At 36.2% G+C, this 23511-nt stretch overlaps 1 protein-coding gene across 1 annotated transcript in view; it reads right to left on the bottom strand.

Annotated features, from left to right (window-relative positions):
* Window positions 1-23511, bottom strand: part of LOC128557250 (uncharacterized) — a 45737-nt gene that overhangs the window by 6314 nt on the left and 15912 nt on the right. The window contains exons 2-3 of the mRNA XM_053544433.1: window positions 23348-23473; window positions 6954-6982 (exon numbers count right to left, since the gene is read on the bottom strand). Of these exons, the coding sequence (XP_053400408.1) occupies window positions 6954-6982; window positions 23348-23473 (155 nt within the window). The remainder of the gene's footprint in view (window positions 1-6953; window positions 6983-23347; window positions 23474-23511) is intronic.

Raw genomic sequence — 23511 nt, 5'->3', positions numbered from 1 at the left:
CATATTTACCAACTTTCAAGAACCTAAGCCCAAGCATTCTTGAGTTATCATCTGGAAACTGTAGACCTGTTATTGGTCAATTTGACATTGACCTTTAACTTACTGACCTCAAAATCAATATAGGTTGCGTGCTGATCATGATCAACCTACCTATTATGTTTCGTGATCCTAGGCCCAAGCTTTCTCAAGTTATCGTCCGGAAACTGTTTAAATATTCCGGATTACTGTGACCTTGACCTTTGACCTACTTACTCAGAATCAATAGGGGTTATCTGCTGGTTATGATCATTCTCCTTATCGACTTTCATGTTCCTTTCCATGCTTTCTTGAGTTGTCATCCGGAAACCAAAAAAGTGATCAGTAACAACAGTAGTTGTGCATGATGCAGTTAGGTTCTTTCAGAAATTTTTTGCAGAGTTATGGGACTTTATTTTGTTACTATGCTATATACATAGACACAATCTTGTGGGCTCCAATTCTCCTCATCCCCTTGACACAATTTAATGAAACTTCACACAGGTGATCAGTAACAACAGTAGTTGTGCAGGATGCACGTTAGATTCTTTCAGAAAAAAAATGCAGAGTTACGGGACTTTGATTTTTGTTACTATACTATATACATACAGTCTGCATATGCAATCTTGTGCGCATCAACTTTCCTCATCCCCTTGACACAATTTAATGAAACTTCACACAAATGATCAGTAACAACAGTAGTTGTGCATGATGCAGTTAGGTTCTTTCAGAATTTTTTGCAGAGTTATGGGACTTTGATTTTTGCTACTATACTATATACATAGACACAATCATGTCCGCTCTCGTCATTCCTTTGACACAATTTAACAAAACTTCACACAAGTGTTCAGTAACATCTGTAGTTGTGCATGGTACATGTTAGGTTCTTTCAGAAAAAATATGCAGTGTTATAGGACTTTGATTTTTGTTACTATACTATATACATACAGTCTGCATACGCAATCTTGTTCGCACCAATTTTCCCCATCCCCTTGACACAATGTAATGAAACTTCACAAAAGTGATCAGTAACAACAGTAGTTGTGCATGATGCAGTTAGGTTCTTTCAGAATTTTTTTTGCAGAGTTATGGGACTTTGTTTTTGTTACTATACTATATACATAGACACAATCTTGTGCGCACCAACTCTCCTGATCCCCTTGACACAATTTAATGAAACTTCACACAGGACTTTGATTTTTGTTACTATACTATATACATACAGTCTGCATATGCAATCTTGTGCGCACCAACTTTCCTCATCCCCTTGACACAATTTAATGAAACTTCACAAAAGTGATCAGTAACTACAGTAGTTGTGCATGATGCAGTTAGGTTCTTTCAGAATTCTTTTTTGCAGAGTTATGGGACTTTGTTTTTTGCTACTAGACCATATACATAGACACAATCTTGTGTGCACCAACTCTCCTCATCCCCTTGACACAATTTAATGAAACTTCACACAGGTGATCAGTAACAACCGTAGTTGTGCATGATGCACGTTAGGTTAAACTTAACACAAGTGATCAGTAGTAACCCTATTTGTTCATGGTGCATGTTAGGTTCTTTCAGAAAAAAGCTTCTGCACAGTTATGGGACTTTGTTTTTTGTTAATATACTATATACATACAGTCTGCATATGCAGTCTTGTGCGCGCCTAATTTCCCGAACCCTTGAACACAATTTAATGAAACTTCACACAAGTGATCAGTACTAACCCTACTTGTGCATGGTGCATGTTACGTTCTTTTAGATAAATATTCTGCAGAGTTATGAGACTTTGTTTTTTGTTACTATACTATATACATAGAGTCTTTATACTTACAGTCCACATAATTATGCAGTCTTGTGTGCGTCAAATTGCAATGTACTGTGTCAGTGCGTGCGGGGGTACAATCGTCACCTTCAGCCATATACTGATATGTCTAGTTTAAACATATATTTATCTTAAACAATGTTTAATGTTTTAGTTTTAGTGTGATAAATATTTCGATTTAGATTAGTAATGTTCCTTGCTTTTTAATATTATCTGTTTTGATTAAAAAAAATGTATTTGTTCGTTTAGGTTTGAAATGAATTTATATGGTTAAGTATAATTAATATTCTATTTGATTTTCTTGTAATACTTTGTTTTCATGTTATCTCTCCGTCTAGGGATGAGCACCTGACCCTCAATGTGCGCGACCATGCCCTAGATAGGTATACGAGTCAGCTCCGTTTATTCCTGGGAGACATTTTCTATTCATAGAACATAAAGTCCTTTTCAGTACGACATTTTTAAAATAAATTTATAATGATCGTTTCTATTTATAACATTGTGAAGTCATTCTTAAAATAGAAAGTTGGTGTTATTCTTAAAATGGCCTCCGCGCATGTGTACTGAGTTCATTTCTTATATGCAAACTAGGTCATCCAAAACGGTGGCCGCTTGGTTACAAGTAAACCGACCCTTATACTACTGTCCAGTGTTTTTTTTTTTTTATCAGCTTCAGAACACTGTATGAGAAAATTGCAATGAAATCGTCAACTGAAAAAAAAATTCAGAAAAGTCTACTTACGTCTACATTGACATATTATCGACTTTAGTTGGCGCGGCTTCAACCTGGTCCTTTACATGTATTTTTACAAATTAGGCCAATGTATACATGTTTCACATGCAGAATCGCTTAAATCAATAAAGTTCGACACGCTCCAGTAATTTTGCAACAAACACCAAACAAATATATGTATCGCTTCGGCATTAAAGAGACAAATATTTGTACAAAATATTTTTAGAATTAAACAAAAAAGAAAAATTTTATGACAAGAACAATGAAAATCCCCACTGGAAAAGTTTAATCAAAATCGGCCTATATTTTGGTAAAAACTTCATGCAGCGATGGGTTCTACATCAGAATTGTAAAATTATGATATAATGCGTAATAATTATACAAAACAAAAACTCTTCTACAAAGTGCACAATTTTTCGGCTTATAACCTTCACTATAATCCGATTTCAAGAAATTGAAGGGTTGAGACATTTCCAAGAAAAAAAATGACCATAAATGTGAAATCGTACCTAATATAAACAGCGCAGAGCAGAAACTTCTAGAGATATTTTGTGTCTACCAACAAAGAATGTAAAATATAAACATAATTATCATCTGGTGTGTCAAAAAAAAAGTACAATCATCCCATTCTGAATAAATTTATCAAGTATTTGAAAGAAGCACATACTGATTAGAAATAAAGTATATTACAGGTACTGACACATAGTAATTGTGCACATCTTGTTACTCTATTATTTCGATTTCGACAATAGATAACTAAATCTGATGTCCTTACTGTCGGTAAAAAGAAACATAACTTTGCGTCGTGAATGTTTTTAATGTAAAGACTTTCTGTAACAGACGCATTAATGTTCTTTTTTCAGTACTTCTAGTTGTATTTTAAAATCTATCTACAATATTGTTTAGTCTAACGTCAGATTACTTTGTTCTTGAAGTTCTTGTTTCTTATATTTATTAGTCAGTTATGGACTACTGCAAACTGATCGTTGAGTTTCAATACTGCCTTACAGATAAGGAAATAGATTATCTCCAAAACTTTGAAGTAAAGGCAAGTAATTTTTATGGTCTACCAAAGGTCCATAAAAGCAAACAAATAAGTGAGTTATGTAAAAATGCCGCAACAGAATATGTTGAAGTCACAAATGTTTTTTTTTTTTTTTTGTTTTTCAATTTTTTTATTTCACTTTAGAACAAATTAAACAATTAACAACATATACTATTCTATCTGACAATACAAAGAGAAGATTATTCAGTTATATATATCTATAGTTCTGAACTAAATGTTGTAACAATGACAGACAGTAATAGAAATAAAGGACATGCATTTTGTTTTCGTTCTAAAATGTTTTTCTATATGATGAATAATGGAAAATGATGATAAATGAAATGAAATGATGATGGAGTGTCGTGAAAAAAGGAGAGGGGGTGTGTGGGGAGGGGGGGCGGGGGGGGGGGTAGGGGTTGGTGTGTGTCTCTATTTGTAATATAATGTAAAAATACAAAGAGTAATCAGAGTAGAGTATTTGTTTTGCTCACAAATTATATATATATATATATTTGTACATTGTATTTGGTATTGTTTATGCAACATCAAGAAATTCTTTCCATTTCGCATTAAACGTGTCCGTTTTATTCTTTATACTTGCAATTGTATATTCTATGTTTATTCTGTATTGAAGATATACTCTGAATAATTCAAAGCTTGGTGGAGATTTGTTGTATTTGCTTTTAACAATAAAATATTTTGCTAAAATTAGAATAAAATTAATAATTTTTTGTTTGCGTTTCCCAATGTTTCCATAGAAACCTAGTGAAATAGTTTTAAAGTTAAAAGGGATATCTGCGATACTTTTTCTTGAAAGATATGTCTTAATATCACTCCATAGGGTTTGTATTGATTGGCATTCCCAAAACATATGTATAAATGTTTCTGGTGCCATTGAACAAAATTCACACATATTTGATGAAGATATTTTACATTTGTATAGGAATACATTAGTTGGTGCTATTCTCATTAAGTATTTATATTGAAATGTTCTCAATCTGGTATCAATTGTACTGATAATGGGATTAGTATAAATACTTTTCCAATTTAGATTGTCGTTTAAAAAAAGTGTTTCCCATTTTTGACTTCGGGTATTAGTAATTTTTTTCGCCCTCACTTGTAATTTGTAGAACAGTTTATTTACTTGAGTATCCTGTTTTATTTTTGAAACCAAATATTCTTGCTGTACTATTGTATTTATGTCTTCATGTTTCAATCTCAGTTTCCAATTGGCTTTTACTCCCCCTATTATTTTATGATATAACATAAAATCACATTCTGATATATCGTAAAGATTTTTAACGAAATCGAAGGAATAGAACTTTTTAAATCTGTAGTCGTAAATGTCTTTTAAAAATAATATCCCTTTGTCAAACCATTTTCTGTAAAAGAAAACATTTCCTCTTTTATCTTTCAAGTGGTGATTGCACAAATGTTACAGACTTGAAATTAAGACCAATTATTGCTAGTCAAGCGTGCCGAACACACATACTCAGTAATGTTTTAGATATTTTACTAAGGCCACTTACAAAATATGTCCCTAGCTATTTACGCGATAGTACAGACTTTCTAAACTCTCTTCCAGAAAGGATTACTGCAAGAACAATTCTAGTGTCTTTTGATGTTGAATCTCTGTACTCTAATATACCGCATGGGTTAGGACTGGAGGCATTACAATACTGGCTAAATCTATATCCAGAAGAAATACCTAAACGTTTCGATAAGGAATTCATCACGGAAGCAGCAAAATTAATACTTATGAATAATACATTCTACTTTAACGGAAAATACTATAGGCAAATAAAAGGTACGGCCATGGGGACAAATTTTGCACCAGGCTATGCTACACTAGTTATTAGTTATCTTGAAAACAAATTATATAATGACGTTTCTTCTACATTTGGTGAGGAATTCAAAGACTATTTCAAAGATCACTGGAAACGCTTTTTGGATAACATTTTCATTTTATGGACACGTTCTACTAAAGACCTGGAAATTCTAGAAAGACTGTTGAACAGTCTCAATGACAATCTGAAATTTATGATGGAGAAAGCAGCACGGAATTACCCTTCTTGGATGTTCTTGTAATAGAATCAGGCACTTACTTAGAAACAGATGTTTACTATAAACCAACAGACAGCAAACAATATAATACCTTTTATTTATTAAATCTTGTCACCCGAAACATACAAAAGAAAATATTCCGTTTTGTCTTGCAAGAAGGATATGTGCTATAGTTTCAAATACATACCAACGTGTTTATCGACTTTCAGAACTAAGAAGATACCTTTAAGCTCGCAGTTACCCTTTGCCACTTGTTGAAAATGGCATTAAAATGGCGCTAAGAATCACAAAAAGTGAATTAAGACAAGTAAAAGAAAAAGATAATTCTCCAACAATTCCACTCGCATCAATACACAATCCGAAAAATGCAGAGTTTTTTAGCATCATCAAAAATAATACACCGATATTAAAAGCGGATGACAAAATGAGAGGAATTATAGACAAACACCATTTCATAAAGAGTAAAAGACAACCAGCTAATCTTAAGAAATTATTAACACGCGCTAAATCTGATGACACAAAATGTGCTCATCTTCTAGAAGGGAACACATATACATTTAGAAACGGTAAATATTTCAAAATAAAACTTTCAGCAACCTGCGAAATTAAGAATGTGATATATGTAATACGCTGCTCTGGTTTTAAAGAAGATTATATAGGAGAAACCATCAATCTAAGAAACAGAGTAACACTACATAATCATCATATAAGACAAGCAGACGCGGCAATATTCCCAGTAAGCAGACATATAGCAAACTGTGCAAAAAACTGTACACCGAAATTCGACATATTCCCATTTTATAAGCCGAAAGAAAATAATAATACCCTTCGGAAGATATAAGAAACATATTTCATCAATCTATTTAAAACGTCTTTGAATGCGAAATAATAATTACTACTTATATAAATATTTGCCGAATCTACAATTACGGAATTTATGCATTATTTCATATTTTATATATTTTTCAATGATGCAACCTACAGTTAAGCAATATCTATCATCTACATAACCGACGTCATTATTGAAAACGTCGTTGCCTGATGTGTGTGTGTGTGTGTGTGTGTGTGTGTGTGTGTGTTTAAAAGATAAACGGGCCATATCTTATGGCTTCAAAGAGAAAAAAAAAACATTGTTCTCACCTTAGCAACATCAAAATTCAGACTAAATCCAACCCCTGTGTACAAACTACACTTTTTATACAATTCTACAACTGTTAATTACGTGTATTAAATTAGATTATGATATTTGTATATATAGATATAATAAAACAAACACTCACGATCTCGATGATTTGGGCGGAGGAGGTCTCTGAAATATAACCAGTATGTGTTATTTAAATCGATAAAAAGAGAATAAGTTAAAAGCTATATTATGTTATACATAGAAATAATGTAAACGTTGTTAATTTTTGTCGAGTTTACATGATGGCGGATATAAAAAATGTTGTTCTGGCGTCCTATATTTGAAGTTCTGTCGGTCGTATTGTCACTTTTTCATTTGTCGAGTTGTCAGGTTGGTGTCTGCCTTCTGGTAGATATGCGCACAGAAGTAACACATATGCATATGTAATCTATACCTGTCTGTACGACTTTTTTTCAGAACATAGAGCAGAGGTGTTGTGCACATGTCTAATGGAAGACACCAAAACACGTCGCCGTGTTGGCGGGGCGTAGACACCAAGGCACGACAACACAACAATACATTTCACTAGAAATATGGGCAAATAAAGTGTATTTGCCCCGCAAGCACGACACATTTTGTATTTGTCGAGTTGCTATTGGAACAGCAGTAACACATATGCATATGTATACCACTCTCCTCGCAGGCTTAGCTCAGTACGGATCGCGGGGTCGCGAGTTCGACCTGCGCCTGAGACGTATGTTCTCCGTGACGATTTGATAAAAGACATTTTGTCTGAAATCATTCGTCCTGCACCTCTGATTCATGTGGGGAAGTAGGCAGTTACTTGCGGAGAACTGGCTTGCACTGGTACAGAATCCAGGAACACTGGTTAGGTTAACTGCCCGCCGTCACATGACTGAAATACTGTTAAAAAGCGGCGTTAACCCAAAGTAAACAAAACAAACAAATAGTACATCTTTTTTAAACGGAGAAATAGTTCTAGGATAGGTAATTCTTGTGGGCATGTCTACTGGAAGATGCAAACACGAAATTTTGACAAGAAATATTTTGTCGTTTTGTATGTTTAATTGTCGAGATGTCATATTTGCTGGCCGGAAACACAAGAACACAACAGAAAGACGGTGACAGCACGATAAGTTGGATTGTCGATCTTTATTCGTCGTAAGTACGTGTAAAATATGTAACTGCTGTATGCTTTTCTACAAGAAGGAAGACGCAAACATAACGACCCATGTAATACAAATTGTGTCTATCTGTTGTTCTGTGGACCTGGCGGGGCAATACATGACAAAACGATAGCACGACAAATAAATGGCACCTGAACGACATTTTCGTACTCATTTTCATGTAAATTCGATATACAAATCTGTCGGGTTTGCGACCTTTTTATTGGTCGTTACTTGGTTTCTTATCAATCGTACTGTCGTGCTGGCTGAGCAAAGGCACGACTGCCACTCGACAGAAAGTTGCCTAGTTTTTGTATTGTCTTGTCTTCTCGTGTCGTGCTTAAGCGTCTTATAAATCACGGTTCATCGTTCAAACGCTTATATATTTAACAATTCGGGCTAACGCCTCGTGGTTCAATTCCTGCGCATAAAACCACTCGAAGACCTTGATAAGTTTCGTCCCAACATTAAAGATATAAAGATGCCATGTCAGTACAATATTATTTCCAACTTATCACCAATTATCTGACGTAATTTCATGATTGAAAGATTATTCAAACTGAAGTCTGAAGTTTTCTGCGACAGCGATTTATCGTCAACGACGGCGACTCAGTTAACATTTACAGGATGGTTGTGTTGCACAAATGATGTTTTGCGTGTAATTGTTTGATTAGCGCTGTCTTGATTTTTTCTGTCATTTTTTTCTGAATAAATGCAACCTCTTCGAATGCTTATTTCCAAAAGTCGAGCACCGCAAGCAATACGTTTTAATTTTGTTAAATAATGACTTTATAAGGAATACACTTGCTTAAAGGACAAGAATTTAAGACGTGTATTTTCAATTAAATCTAATTAAACTTTGGACATAAAAGCCAAAAACGTGACCCTCAAAAGCATTTAAAGGGACTAGCCCAGACAATTTAGATGAGTATTTTCTCTAAAAATCAATAAAAAGTGAGTAGAGCTACCCTGAAAGTGACTTGTGGTACAAACTTATTGATATAGGTTTGTTGAAAGAAATTCTTATGAATAACCAAAAGTATTCCCGATACAACGCTTTTCAAAACATGCAGAATTGCATTATTACCAAGATTTAACTTTTATTTCCACTCACTTTAACGTGTTTCAGTGCTTCAGTGTCATATATACATTCTATGCCAAACTTCCGGTGAAAATGAACATGCTAAAAATTTCAACAAAACTGCTCAGTCAGCAAATCATTTATTATTTTTGATAAATTGTTTACAAAAGTCCTGTCAGGTAATGAATGAGAGTAGTATAGGGGTCTCTTTAACGTCATGACTGCGCATGCGTGAGAATGACGTCATGCGCGGCGGCCATTTTGAATTCTATTTTTAGAATGACATCATCTTTCTATCTTAAGAATGACTTCACAATATTATAAATAAGAAACGATCATTATAAATCTATTTTAAGACTGTCATACTGAAAAGGACTTAATATTCTATGAATAGAAAATGTCTCCCAGAAGTATACGGAGCTGACTCGCATACCTATCTTGGGCATGGTCATTGAGGGTCAGGTGCTCAGCCCTAGACGGGGAGATAACGTGAAAACAAAATATTACAAGAAAATCAAATAGAATATGAATTATATTTAACCATATTAATTCATCTCAGACTTAAATGAACAAATACATTTTTTTTAAAAATTAAAACAGATTATATTAAAAAGCAAAGAACATTACTTATCTAATTCGAAATATTTACCACATTAAAACTAAAACATTAAACATTGTTTAAGATAAATACATGTTGAAAAAAGCAAGATTTACTGAAGATTAGTTTTCTTGTCGACGATGTGTACCCCTCGGCGTCCACAAAGTAAATGACCATGTATCTGTTTAAACCAGAGGTCATTCAAAATGAACTCATAGTCTAATTTTAGAATGAACTTCCGACGTGGGTGCAACTATTATTAGGTACTGTATACCCATAGCGATGGTCATTAATCAAACGAGTCTTTGATGGTTGAGCTTTGGTATTAATGCGTAAATTTATACCGGATGAAAAAGTCATTAAGACCGAGATGCTGTCAAATTTAAAAGTGTACTTCAGTCATGTGGTATGCATCAACATGTGAACGGACCAACCCATGCGCGCGGTCATACATTAGATGTTGTAGTAACCAGGAACGACAGCAAAATGATATCATGTGTCGAGGTCATCGATCCAGGTCTTTGTGACAATACTGGTAATATGTCGCAGGATCACTATGCAATTCACTTTAACGCCTGTGCCACAAAACCAGCGCCGATACGGAAGCCAGTTTCATTTCGGAAATTACGCTCTATTGACGTAAGTTCTTTCAGACAAGACATCTCAGCGTCCCTTGAACTAAATACGTTTCCAGAAGGCACAGACGTGGATCAGCTAGTAAATGAATATTCAAAAGGATTATCCTTACTGATAGATAAACATGCTCCCTTACGCACAAAAACCATCGTTCTTCGACCTAGCTGTCCGTGGTTCACAGACGAACTTCATGAGACTAAACACTTGAAACGCAAGCTTGAGCGGAAATGGCGTAAATCTAAGCTAACAATCGACCATCAACTTTATAGGGACCAATGTGCTACCAATAAACTCCTAATTCAGGCCCAAACCGACTACTTCTCTGAGAAGGTGAAGTCGTGTGGCACTGACCACAAAAGTTTGGCCAAGATAACTAAAAATCTACTAGGAGACAGCCATGATGCTTCTCGTCCCTCTAACTCATCATCAAGGGAACTTGCGCAGAAGTTTAGTGACTTTTTCATCGGGAAAATTGAAAACATTAGGAATGACATTATTTCGCACAGCCAAACTGATTGTGATTCAGTTGACTTGCATTGTTCCGAACACCAGGAAGTAGCAAACTGTCTTATTGATTTGGCTCCTACAACGATAGAAGAGGTAAAACAAATTATACAAAAATCTCCAAACAAATCCTGTGAACTTGACCCTTTACCAACATGGCTTTTGAAGAAATGTCTCGACGAGCTCTTGCCATTGATAACAAACATCATAAATACATCAATGGAATTAGGTTATGTACAAAAAGAGTTTAAAAGTGCTAGGATAAGACCCCTGCTTAAGAAACCAGGCCTTGAACCAAACATTTTCAAAAACTACAGGCTTGTGTCTAACCTCCCTTTCATTTCAAAAATCTTAGAAAAGGTGGTAGATGCGCGTCTTGAGCGGCACTTGTGTGAAAATAAGCTACATGAGGGACTGCAGTCTGCTTACAGAAAGTTTCATTCAACTGAGTCGGCTCTGATAAAGGTACAGAATGACATCCTCACATCCCTCGACCAAAATTCTGTAACAGTCCTCGTGCTACTCGATCTGTCTGCAGCTTTCGACACGATTGACCACCAAACGCTGTTACACCGACTCGAACATCATTTTGGAGTCACAGACAAAGCATATGCATGAATGTCATCATATCTTAGTGACCGCTATCAAACTGTGTGCGTTGATGGTGAGTTGTCGACGCCTATTTTGATGAAATACAGTGTGCCCCAGGGATCAGTGCTTGGTCCAAAGAACTATATCATGTACACTAAACCCGGGGGTGCCATATGCAGACGTCATGGACTTCTACACCATTTCTATGCCGATGACTCTCAATTATACCTATCCTTTAAGCCGATAGAGGCTGTGGTTAGAAGTGAGGCTTTGCGCCGCATTGAGAGCTGTCTGGATGAAATTGTCTCATGGATGCATTGCAACATGCTGAAGCTCAATGCTGATAAAACGGAGGTAATGCTATTCACATCAAAGTACATTGATGACGTCTCTATTAAGGTCGGTGAGTCTGTGATAAAATCCACAAAATGTGTTAGGAATCTTGGTGTAGTACTTGCCAACAATATGGATATGGAACAACAAGTCAACTCTGTGTGCCGGGCTGGATATGCACAACTTCGCAGAATAGGTCACATCAGACGGTATCTTACCAGTGATGCCACAAAAGACCCTTATTAACAGCCTGGTTACTTCTAGGTTAGACTACTGTAATGCCTTGTTAAGTGGTATTCCAAACAGCACACTTAACAAGTTGCAATATGTCCAGAACACGGCAGCTCGCATCATCACCAAGACGCCCCGTCGCAATCATATAACATCGGTTCTGAAGGAGCTCCATTGGTTGCCAGTAAAATACAGGGTGCAGTACAAGGTACCCACACCTTTAAGGCTTTACATAATCAGTCCCCTGCCTATATTAGGGATATGATAGAAGTGTATAAACCGGTCAGAAACCTAAGATCACAAGACACGCCATCACTGGTTATGCCAAAAACTAAAACCATGATGTATGGCAATCGCAGCTTTTCGTGCACTGCTCCAAAGCTTTGGAACTCCCTTCCCGTCAAGATCAGGGAAGCTGACACGCAAGCTGCTTTCAAAAGCCTGCTAAAAACCCACTGCTTTGTACAGTATTTTGTTAACTGATCGATACATTGATGCTTTTTTCTTTTTCTTCTTCTTCATAAAACTGCGTAGAACAGTATTTTATCCTAGGGTAACCTAAATACTTTTAAATATGTATGTATGTTTATCTTGTTTAATCTATACGTTATACATTTATGAATTTTGTTAATGTGGAATGCATTATTTTTGTATGTGTATTTGTTAGTATTTTTGCAATTTTTCTGTGAAGCACTTTTGAACGTGCACACGTGCATGAAAAGAGTGATATATAAATGTGGTATAATAATAATAATAAATAAATAATCAAATTCCCCATTTGGCACTCAGACGTGATAGTGCACTTTCTGCCTCTCTGAGACCATGTGGAAAACTCATCATCTTTTTCGGAATAGCGCTGAAGCGTAATAGTGCACTTTCTGCTTTTCTGAATTTCCCGACTTGGAACTCGGGTGTTAGTGCCTCTTTCATACCATCTATAATATGAGGTTAAAGAAGATTTTGATAGTTTTCATAAAAATTTGCCAACATTTTCAATGACCATCTAGAGTTTTAGAACTGGTAAGGTACTTTTTGAGAAGGTTGCTAAAAATTATCAAAAATAAGACGTTTTAGGGTCCATTTTTACATTTTGGGTGTCTGACATTTTTGAAAAGCTTTTAGGGTGCACTTGACTGTAACCTAGGTGCCAACCGGAAATGAAGTCATTAAACTTCGAAGTCATCGTAAAGGCTCGAGACCGGTACCGTTAAAAAGATCTTTTCGAGTATGTTCGGAAAATATGTACTATTATGGGTCTGTCTCTATCCGTTTTCCAGATATGGAGGTTAAAACCGGAATCATTCATCCGGAAACACTCGGCTTCACACCTTTATTATTAAAGATAACCTTGGCATGTTGGGTATCTAACCGAAGGTCTCGACGAGTACTATTAATTGGTACACTCAAACCGGAAGTGAAATTAATCATGCGTAAAATTCATGTTTTCTGCGCGGTCCTAGACTCGAACCTTGTCAAGAGAGGTATCGTTGGAAAGGTCTCGTCAAGAAGATTCGGAAAATGTATACTCCAGTACATCACAAAGTATGGATTTATGAAGTGCATTATAGTAAAGTACATTTTGGGTTTTCGGAAGACATTTGGGTAGGATTTTTGACAAGCTATATAAGAAACATGTCGAATTTGAATGTAGACTTCTCCATCATCCACACTGGTGATCCGTATACGGACATGGGGATTAATTTGCCTGGCGGTCATTATTTGGTAGACATAGAGTGTGCTTTACGCCAGTTTCTAAAAGCGAAGGGGTATCTCTATGTTAATTACAAGGACATAACAAAAACAAGAATAGAGTTCGATATGAATTACTCTACATGGGTATATATGCTCCGACAATACATGAGCAAATATCATCCGAAAATAGAACTCAAGTGGTGCGACCATAGCTTGCAACCAAATTGCCCCTGTAACATCAGTACGGAACCTGAAGGACCTGGAAATATCTACATAGAAGTACTTACTATGCTCTGTGATCACCATGCAAACAGAAATTGGTAGATAAGAGCATTTTAAAGCGAGCGTGTCTGACTTGAACTCGTTGCTGATTTGTGTTGATCAATTATACGAAATTTGTATGAAAGATAGGCTAAAGAGTTAGTTTTATAAAGAATGAACGATGGATGTGTTACCATCGGATCTCTGCGAAAAAAATATATTCCGATTGTGTAGAAAGACCGTACATACCGTTATATTACATGCTGGACTATGATCCGTAGAAAATGGCTCTTGGCAAAATAACAGCATAAACATTTTCCCACGGAAGCCTAAAACAGTGGTTAAAGCAAAATAGCACTTTTATATCTTTTAAAGACACTTTGATCGACATGATTCGGTTTCATAAGTAAAATTTGAATATTAAGGCAATCAAAGTGACTGGATGACGTATATTCTTGAGAATGAGGAAAAAGCGCTTTATGTCAACGATGTGATACGAGGTGGTGGCTAAGAATTTCAATACGATTGGTTTCCAGTCCAAGAGAATGATAATAAACATAGTCTTATTTTACTTACGAAATCTGTAGATATCATTGATGCAATTCTTTATTTAGAACTGCGAGAGACGTTTATTGAGAAGCATGATATCACTTTGTGAAAACGATGTTGAAGAAATAAAATACAATAAACAAATACGTTGTTTTATTTATGTACACCACCACACCTACCAACGTTTCATCTTACATTTCTGTCAACTATAATTAAAATGTATGGGTTATAAATAACAAAGACATATTGTTCTTTCAATCTTTTATTGCCCAAGCTTGTATCACTAATACCGACTACATGTATCAACTAAAACAAAACAAAATAAAGTCACCATTCATCTTCTTGCAATGCACATCAAACGGTTTTAGATGTCCTTCATTTTTCGTCCAGAACATCGGTTCATAATGTAATATACGCAATACAGCTCGCATATGTTTGAATATGTATCCTGTGTTTCACTGAAGTTCATCCAATAACGCTATTAATAAAGAATATGTTTTGTTCTGTTCTAATTTCGAAGGGACTGTTCGTATAGGGTCCCTCGTTTTATACTTTGACGTCTATCCTTTTCTCTTAATTTCTGTTTTTCATTTTCAGTCCATACGTGTTTAGCTGCAGAAGGGTCAATGTCTCGTCTCCCGCTAGCAAACATCCAATCTTGTAGACTGTGTAATGGATACTGTCGTTTCCACCAACCAAAGAACATTTTCGCTTTTTTGATGAACTTTTCCCATTTATTTAGCTATTTCATACCCCGTAGCTACGGGCGATACAAATTTAAGTACTAGATGATCGCTCATTTTTGTTTGTGTAGCTTGTTTTTGCTTTCTTACGCTTGCTCTAAACTATTCATCATAATCCTCATCATCATCATTATTATCATCATTATTATCATCATCGTCATCATCCTTTTCTTCGCACTTTTTGTGGATCAGTACTTCTTTCAAATCAGGTTTGTACATACGAATTGCCTCAGTAATGGCTAAGGGGACGGGTAAATAGGAATTAAGATGCAGTCGTTCGGCCGTGTTCATTATTGATCTATACTAAGGACATCTATCCAAATAATAGATTGACGTAATTATCTCACTAGGTAGTCTCTGGCCGATTTACGTATATCCGGTAGTATATCATTGATCACATTTCTTTTTATGAATGGATAATTCTCTCAAAATACACATCTCTGTTGTCGCGTGATTAGCTTGGCACGTTACATGGTCATTCAGCCTTGCAACTTCTGTTTTTGGTAGTCCAGTGGGTACATTCAGCTTCACTGGTTTCCTGTCAATATTATCCCCCTCCGCCTCCTTCTCATCTTCGTCATCATTATCGTCATCAGTGTCAGACAAATCTCCATCGCCAAACAACTGATTCTTTTCAACGTTTGCATATGTGCCTTCATCCATCAGTTTTCTCTTTTTAGTAGCTGGACTTTCTGTCTCAAATACATTTTCACGTAAACGGTCTTGTTTTGGGGTGCCCGATTTCAAGTCTACCACCAAATAACCGTGTGGTCTAGATGTTGCGTTTTCAAAGCGTTTCATAAAGATTGTATGGGAGGAAGGATATATTCTTCTAACCAAGGTTGCCACTTGCTGTCTATCTATAGGATTGTTAAACAACACTAGATACTGTGTATTCAAGGCGATATCTCTGCAGGCTTTACCTTGCGGGAACAAATTTTGGGTGAGATATACGATAAATATGTTTTTGTGGTGACTGCCCTTCGTAAAGAGATCAGCAATTCTTTGATCGCATTTAGCTTCAGTCATCAAGTCGTCAAAGGCCAGCAGGTTCCTTTGATTAACATTTATGTATTGGGAAATCGTTCAAGTAGTCTGGAATACCGTGTACAAATTCGACCCCGGGAATTTCACGCTGAAATTCATCATACAAAGGTTGCCACTGTCCAAAACACCATATGATACGCTGAGGCTGAGGTCTAACGTGATTTGATAATAGCAGTTTTCTTGTCCATGCAGTTTTTCCACTACCACTTGGTCCTAAAACGACCATAGAAAATTGATGTTGAAACGTCATCTCTCTTGCAGTGTCCAATATTTGTAGAGATGGTAAATAATTCTCAGAGTCGTTGTCGCTCCTATGCTTACTTCGTTGATGTCTCAGCATTACGTCACGTCTAGAGAACCACTCTTGACAAACAGGGCACTGCTTCATTTTTAAATCAGGGACAAAATGTCTTTCTTTAACAATAAGACACTGTTTGTCTTCTTACAAGTTTTGTTAGACATTCTTACGCTTTTGACAAAAAGGCATCGAAGACGGTAGTGACTGCGGCGATGGTTGTAGCGTGGGGGCGGGGGTGGGGGCGATGGCGGCGGGTGGTGGTGGTGGAGGGGGTGGTGGTGGTGGCCTCGGCGGCGGAGGTGGAGGTAGTGGATGTGTTTCATGCAGTAGCTCGTAACGCCTTCTGTCATAGTCAAATTGACTTTTGACTTATATGCGTGTGATCCCTGAGTAACCAGTGAGAATGCGTCGTATCACTAGCCAATCAGAGCATTGCTATAAGCTATACTGACTAATCAGACCGTTGCTTTGGCTTTATTTATTATACATCGCCCTGTAAATTCATTCAATGCCATTTTGGATATCAAAGTGTAAGGATCGGGTAAGCTTACTTTGATGTATTTTTCGCATGAGCGATTTGACTTTCAATTTAAGTTTATTGCCTATTAGTACTTATCGAGACCTTTGGTTAGATACACTACATGCCTAGCTTTAGTTCATTTATAAAGAGTTAACCGGGCTTTAACGTTTAAGTGATGTTGGCTTATTATTCGGTCCCTTTTGAAAATACGACACGAAGTATAAACTTTCCGAATCTTCTTGACGAAACCTTTCCAACGATACCTCACTTTACAAGGTTCGAGTCTAGGAACGCGCAGAAAATATGAATTTTACGCATGATTGATTTCACTTCCAACTAATAGTACTCGTCGAGACCTTCGGATAGATACCCAACATGCCTAGGTTACCTTTAATAATAAAGGCGTGAAGCCGGGTGTTTCCGGATGAATGATTCCGGTTTTAACCTCAATATCTGGAAAACGGATAGAGATAGACCCATAATAGTACATATTTTCCGAACATACTTGAAAAGATCTTTTTAACGGTACCGGTCTCGAGCCTTTACGATGACTTCGAAGTTTAATGACTTCATTTCCGGTTGGCACCTAGGTTACGGTCAAGTGCACCCTAAAAGCTTTTCAAAAATGTCAGATACCCAAAATGTAAAAGTGGACCTTAAAACGTCTTATTTTTGATGATTTTAGCAACTTTTTCAAAAAGCACCTTACCGGTTCTAAAACTCTAGATGGTCATTGAAAATGTTGGCAAATTTTCAAGAAAACTATCAAAATCTTCTTTAACATCATATTATTGATGGTATGAAAGAGGCATTAACACCTGAGTTCCAAGTCGGGAAATTTAATGTCTTTCTCCCATACTTGCTCCGACAGGCATCGCTTGCATTGTCACGCACGAATTCCAAGTCAGGAAACTTAGTGAGTTTTCCACATGCATTCAGAAAAACAGAAAGTGCACTATCAAGCTTCAGCGCTATTCCGAAAAAGATAATGAGTTTTCCACATGGACTCAGAGAGACAGAAAGTGCACTATCAAGCATGAATACCAAAGCTCAACCATCAAAGACTCGTTTGATTAATGACCATCGCTATGGGTATACAGTACCTAATAATAGTTGCACCTACGTCGGAAGTTCATTCTAGAATTAGACTATGAGTTCATATTGAATGACCTCTGGTTTAAACAGATACATGGTCATTTACTTAATGAACGCCGAGGGGTACATATCGTCGACAAAAAAAAAGTAATCTTCAGTAAAACAATGTTTAATGTTTTAGTTTTAATGTGATAAATATCTCGATTTAGATTAGTAATGTTCTTTGCTTTTTAATATAATCTGTTTCGATTTAAATAAATTGTAATTGTTCATTTAGGTCTGTGATGAATTTATATGGTTAAATATAATTCATATTCTATTTGATTTTCTTGTAATATTTTGTCTCCCCGTCTAGGGCTGAGCACCTGACCCTCAATGTGCGCGACCATGCCCTAGATAGGTATGCGAGTCAGCTCCGTATACTTCTGGGAGACATTTTCTATTCATAAAACATTAAGTCCTTTCAGTATGACAGTCTTAAAATAGATTTATAATGATCGTTTCTATTTACAACATTGTGAAGTCATTCTTAAAATAGAAAGATGATGTCATTCTAAAAAAAAATTCAAATTGGCCGCCGCGCATGACGTCATTCTCATGCATGCGCAGTCGTGACGTTAAAGAGCTCCGTATACTACTAATGAGTTTATTTTGATCATCACTTCTTTTAAACAGGAACAGCGGTCGATTATCACTAAGCAGCGATGACGTAGCTTTCGCGAGTTTCCTTTTGCTGTTCATACGAAATGAACTGGATCGCTCACCTGAGTAATATGAGCTACATGTGTTTCAAATGTTAAACTGATTCTAAAATATTAAGAAAGTAGGTTAGTAGATCAAATTCTTGATCACTGAAATAAGTCAGTGTTAAGATTTATTTGCAAAACTGTATATGTCATTCAAATTTAAAGGCTGTATCTTAAACTATAGGGAAATAATTTGAATAATTACGGTAGACAGTCAATACCTGATATCACCGGTAAATATCCAAAAAAAAAAAATTTGTGTAAAATTGTTTTAAATGGCCTGTTGTTTTTAACAAGAAATGTTTTAAAGTTTCAGGGAAACAAGAGTGCGAGAATGTCACAATATACGTCCGTCATAGCAAATTTCTTTAAACAAGCACTTGGGAAATTATAAAAAGTTGTAATATATAAGTTAATTATAGTAACAACAAAAGGAAGTTAATCCTAAAATAATCTATATAATATAAGTCTACACAAAACTCCTTACCAGTTAGAGATAGGTCAAAATACACCTAAAATTTGATGTAACATGCATGTTGTACCACAGAAAAGTGGTTTCGATTTTCCCCTATAGCCAATAATAAAAAATTTAAGCTAATTACAGTAAAACAAAAGGGAAGTAATTCTAAAAACAAGGGTGCCTCATGGTGGTGAACATTTGTTACATCAAATGCATGAAAAAGAAATGCTCATTGAATCTGACGTTTGACCTCTACGTGTGACCTTGACTTTAGACCTAGAGACCTTGTTCTTGCGCATGCCACTACGTCTCATGATGGTGAACATTCCGAGGGGTGAATGCGAAATAGTTCTAACTGCTTCTTTATTTATATGCACTTAGAACTCTTTCGCATTCACCCCTCGATTTGTGCACATCAAGTTACGTCAAGTTCCCTCCACGCATGAAGAAGAAATATTCCGGACAAAGTTTGTGGATGCAAAAGGGCAAGGGTTCAATTTTATGGTGATACAAGTTGCGTGCCTATTCAGGGGCCATAACTCTAGAACCCATTGTGGGATATGGCTGGTTCAAGAAAGGAAACGAGATCTTATAGTGATGCAATTTTACGGTGATACAAGTTGCGTGCAAGTTTGGTTATAATCAAATTATAAATAAAACCACTATCGTGCAGAAAATACTAAAATAGCCAATTTTGCCCTTTCGGGGGCCGTAACTCTAGAACCCTTAGTGGGATATGGCTGGTTCAAGAAATGAACTAAGACCTTATGGTGATACAAGTTGTGTGCATGTTTGGTTAAAATACAATCATAAATGAAACTGCTATTGTGCAGAAAAAATAGCCAATGACCTTATCAGGGGCCGTAACTAGAACCCATTATGGAATATGGTTGGATCAAGAAAGGAACCGAGATCTTATGGAGATACAAGTTGTGTGCAAGTTTGGTTAAAATCAAATCATTAAATGAAACCACTATCCGACAGACAAGACCAAAATAACATATTTTTGCCCTTTCAAGGGCCGTTACTCTTGAACCAACGGTGGGAAGTGGCTTGTTCAACAAAGAAATCGAGATCGTATAGTGATACAAGTTGTGTGCAAGTTTGGTTAAAATCAAATCATAAATGAAACCACTATCGTGCAGACAAGAAATTGTTGACAGACGCACGACGCACGACGGACATCAAGCGGTCACAAAAGCTCACCTTGAGCCTTTGAGCTAATAAAAAGGGGCCTTATTTCAAGGCGCGGATGTTATTATAGAACATGTCCGGGTATTGGTGGAGTTTTTTTTTATTGTTTTGAGATGTTACTTTACGGTCAAATTTGTCTCCAAAAGTTTAAATAAATGTTCCAAAATGTTTTGTGTTGTTTTACTGAATGTTATTAATTATAAATATCATCTACAAAGAGACCTGCAGCACCCCTCCTGACCTACACATAAAACATCCAAGGGACAATTGCCACCGCCATGAGCTGCCTGCACTCTGCTTGATTTTAAGAACTATAATAACATTATAAAACAAAGATTCATTTAAAACTTATTAAAAGCCGCAACGGTCGACATCATATAAGTAAAAACCGCATTTAGCATTTAGGTTTACGAGGTCATGTACATCTATTCTATTTATTTACTACACGACGCACACAATGACCCGTATCTGTAAACATGCCTGTACTTTTAACAGTAATCTGTTTGCCAAAAATCGTTTTACTCCAAGTTTTTCTAAATAGGTAAATAAATATATATATATATATATATATATTAAAAATTACTCCTGAACAAGTATATAGTAAATACAAAAGAAAAAACATCCAATGGGTTTCCTCTACATATATTTTTGTCTACATACTGGTTTCATATCATAATCATAAGGGCAGACATATAAAAAATGTGTAGTGTAAGAGGAAACCGTTTGCAGTTTAAGAGGTAAGTGTGACCTTGACATTTGACCGACTGACCACAGGCAACCTTCATACAAGAGGGCCAAGATGGCCCTAGGCCGCCCACCTGAGAAACACACCATAACAGTGTAAACATGTTTGACCTAGTGATTTCATGGAAACAAATATTCTGGCCAATTTTCAATAAGATTGGACCAAAAATGTGGTCTCTTGAGTTTAAACAAGTATTTCTTAGATATGATCTGGTGACCTAGTTTTTGACCACAGATGACCCATGTTCATACTTGACCTAGATTTTATCAAGGCAATTATTCTGACAAAATTTCATGAAGATCAATTCAAAAATACAGCCTCTATCGCATACATAAGGTTTTTCTTTGATTTGACCTAGTGACCTAGTTTTTAATTCCAGATGACCAATTTTCGAACTTGGCTTAGATTTTATCGAGGTAATCATTCAGACAAAATCTTATGCAGGCCAGTTGAAAAATACAGCCTCTATCGCATACACAAGCTAAATGTTGACAGACAGACGACAGACGACGGACGCCGGACATCGAACAATCACAAAAATTCACCTAAGCATTGCTCAGGTGAGCTAACAAGGGGAGCTATAGCATTCAGTGTATGATGTCTGACGACTGTAGAACTAAAGGGTTTTTAGTATTTGAGCTGAAAGCTTTGTTTTCGACTAATTGACCCCAAAAACAATACTTCTTTTTAGGGGACAGGGGGTTAAAGTAAAGAGGATAATGTTGGCGAATGGTTTATTGATACTACAAGTAACAAAAATAAAAACAAAAAGAAACAAAATAAATTAAGGGGACAGGGTAATGTGTGCATATAGCACGGTGGTGAGTGGGTGAAAGAGTACTTCCAAACAAGCAAACATAAGTAAAAATCCTTTTAGTGGGTGTGATATTGGCGGGGGATGACGGGATACTAAGAGGCAGTATCAAGATACAAAAGAAACTTTTTGAGAAAAGCTAGATGTATGTCCATAGGACACAGATTCCGCCCCCTCCCTTCACCATCCTTCCTACAATGTACATGGTATGAGTCTAGTAAAAATATTTTAAAATATATATGTGAGACAAACTTTTAAGCAATTTTCACTAAGTCAAGGACCATAACTCTGACATGGCTGAGAGAAATCCCAAAATGAAAACCAGGTGCACAACTTCACATGCTATATACGAGTACCTATTCCATAATACTTTATGACTTTAAGTCAAATACTTTTTGAAATACATGTGACATATATGACAAATATCTATGCATTTTATGCTTCTTTTTAGACTTAATCTACGACCATACCTCGGGACTGACGGACAGAAATCACGAACAAAAGCCAAGATGCACAACTTCACATGCAGAACGATATTCCTATTACGTTTCAATATTCTTAAGATATATGTGCGACGTAAACTGTTATGTCCTATTATGCATATTTTTGACAAAGTCAAAGGCCATAACGCTGGTCTGGCATAATGAAATCTTTAAAAAAAAACAGGTGTACAGCTTCGCGTACTGATTCCTGTAATGTTTTATAATCGCAGATTAAATACTTTTTGAGATACATGCGACTTTCAGGTTTTTATGCATATTTTAACTATGATAAGGGACATAACTCTGGTCTAGCTATGTAAGATCCCAACTGAAACGCTAGGTGCACAACTTCACATGCTGATTAACAATCCAGTGAGGTTGATGACTCTGTGTCAAGTACTTTTTGAGATATGCATGATACAAATTCGAACGGACGGACAAGGGCAACTTATAGTGTCCCCTCCCTTCTACACAATGAGGTCACAAAAACATCCATGACTGATAAATTGATTGTGTGAAGACGTTTCGGAAACCCCCTAAAAGCTGGCATTCAACTAATAGAAGACCAGTAGCAAATTTCCATAACGTACACATAATGGTATCGAGCAAGTAGAAATATTTCAGTACATAAAGCTGTGACGGGCGTTTTGTTGTACAAAACAGTCTCTCTGCCTTTTTAATCACTAGAATTACGAAGGCGCTTTGTGTGAATCAAATAATTGTCAAGAATGGATGAAGTCTTACCACATCTGGTACTTTTTTATGCAACGCCTTCAACTTCCTAGTAAGGTCCGTGTAAGTACTGCCAAATTTACTTTCAATAGTACTTTTTATTTCCAGAGCAAATACCGAAACTTCAGATTTACTACCCTAAAAAAGAAAACAATGAGAATCATAAAAGCATGATA

Source organism: Mercenaria mercenaria, chromosome 5 (genome assembly GCF_021730395.1).
Source record: "Mercenaria mercenaria strain notata chromosome 5, MADL_Memer_1, whole genome shotgun sequence".
NCBI lineage: Eukaryota > Metazoa > Mollusca > Bivalvia > Venerida > Veneridae > Mercenaria > Mercenaria mercenaria.
This window is presented reverse-complemented; position numbering and strand designations above follow the sequence as displayed.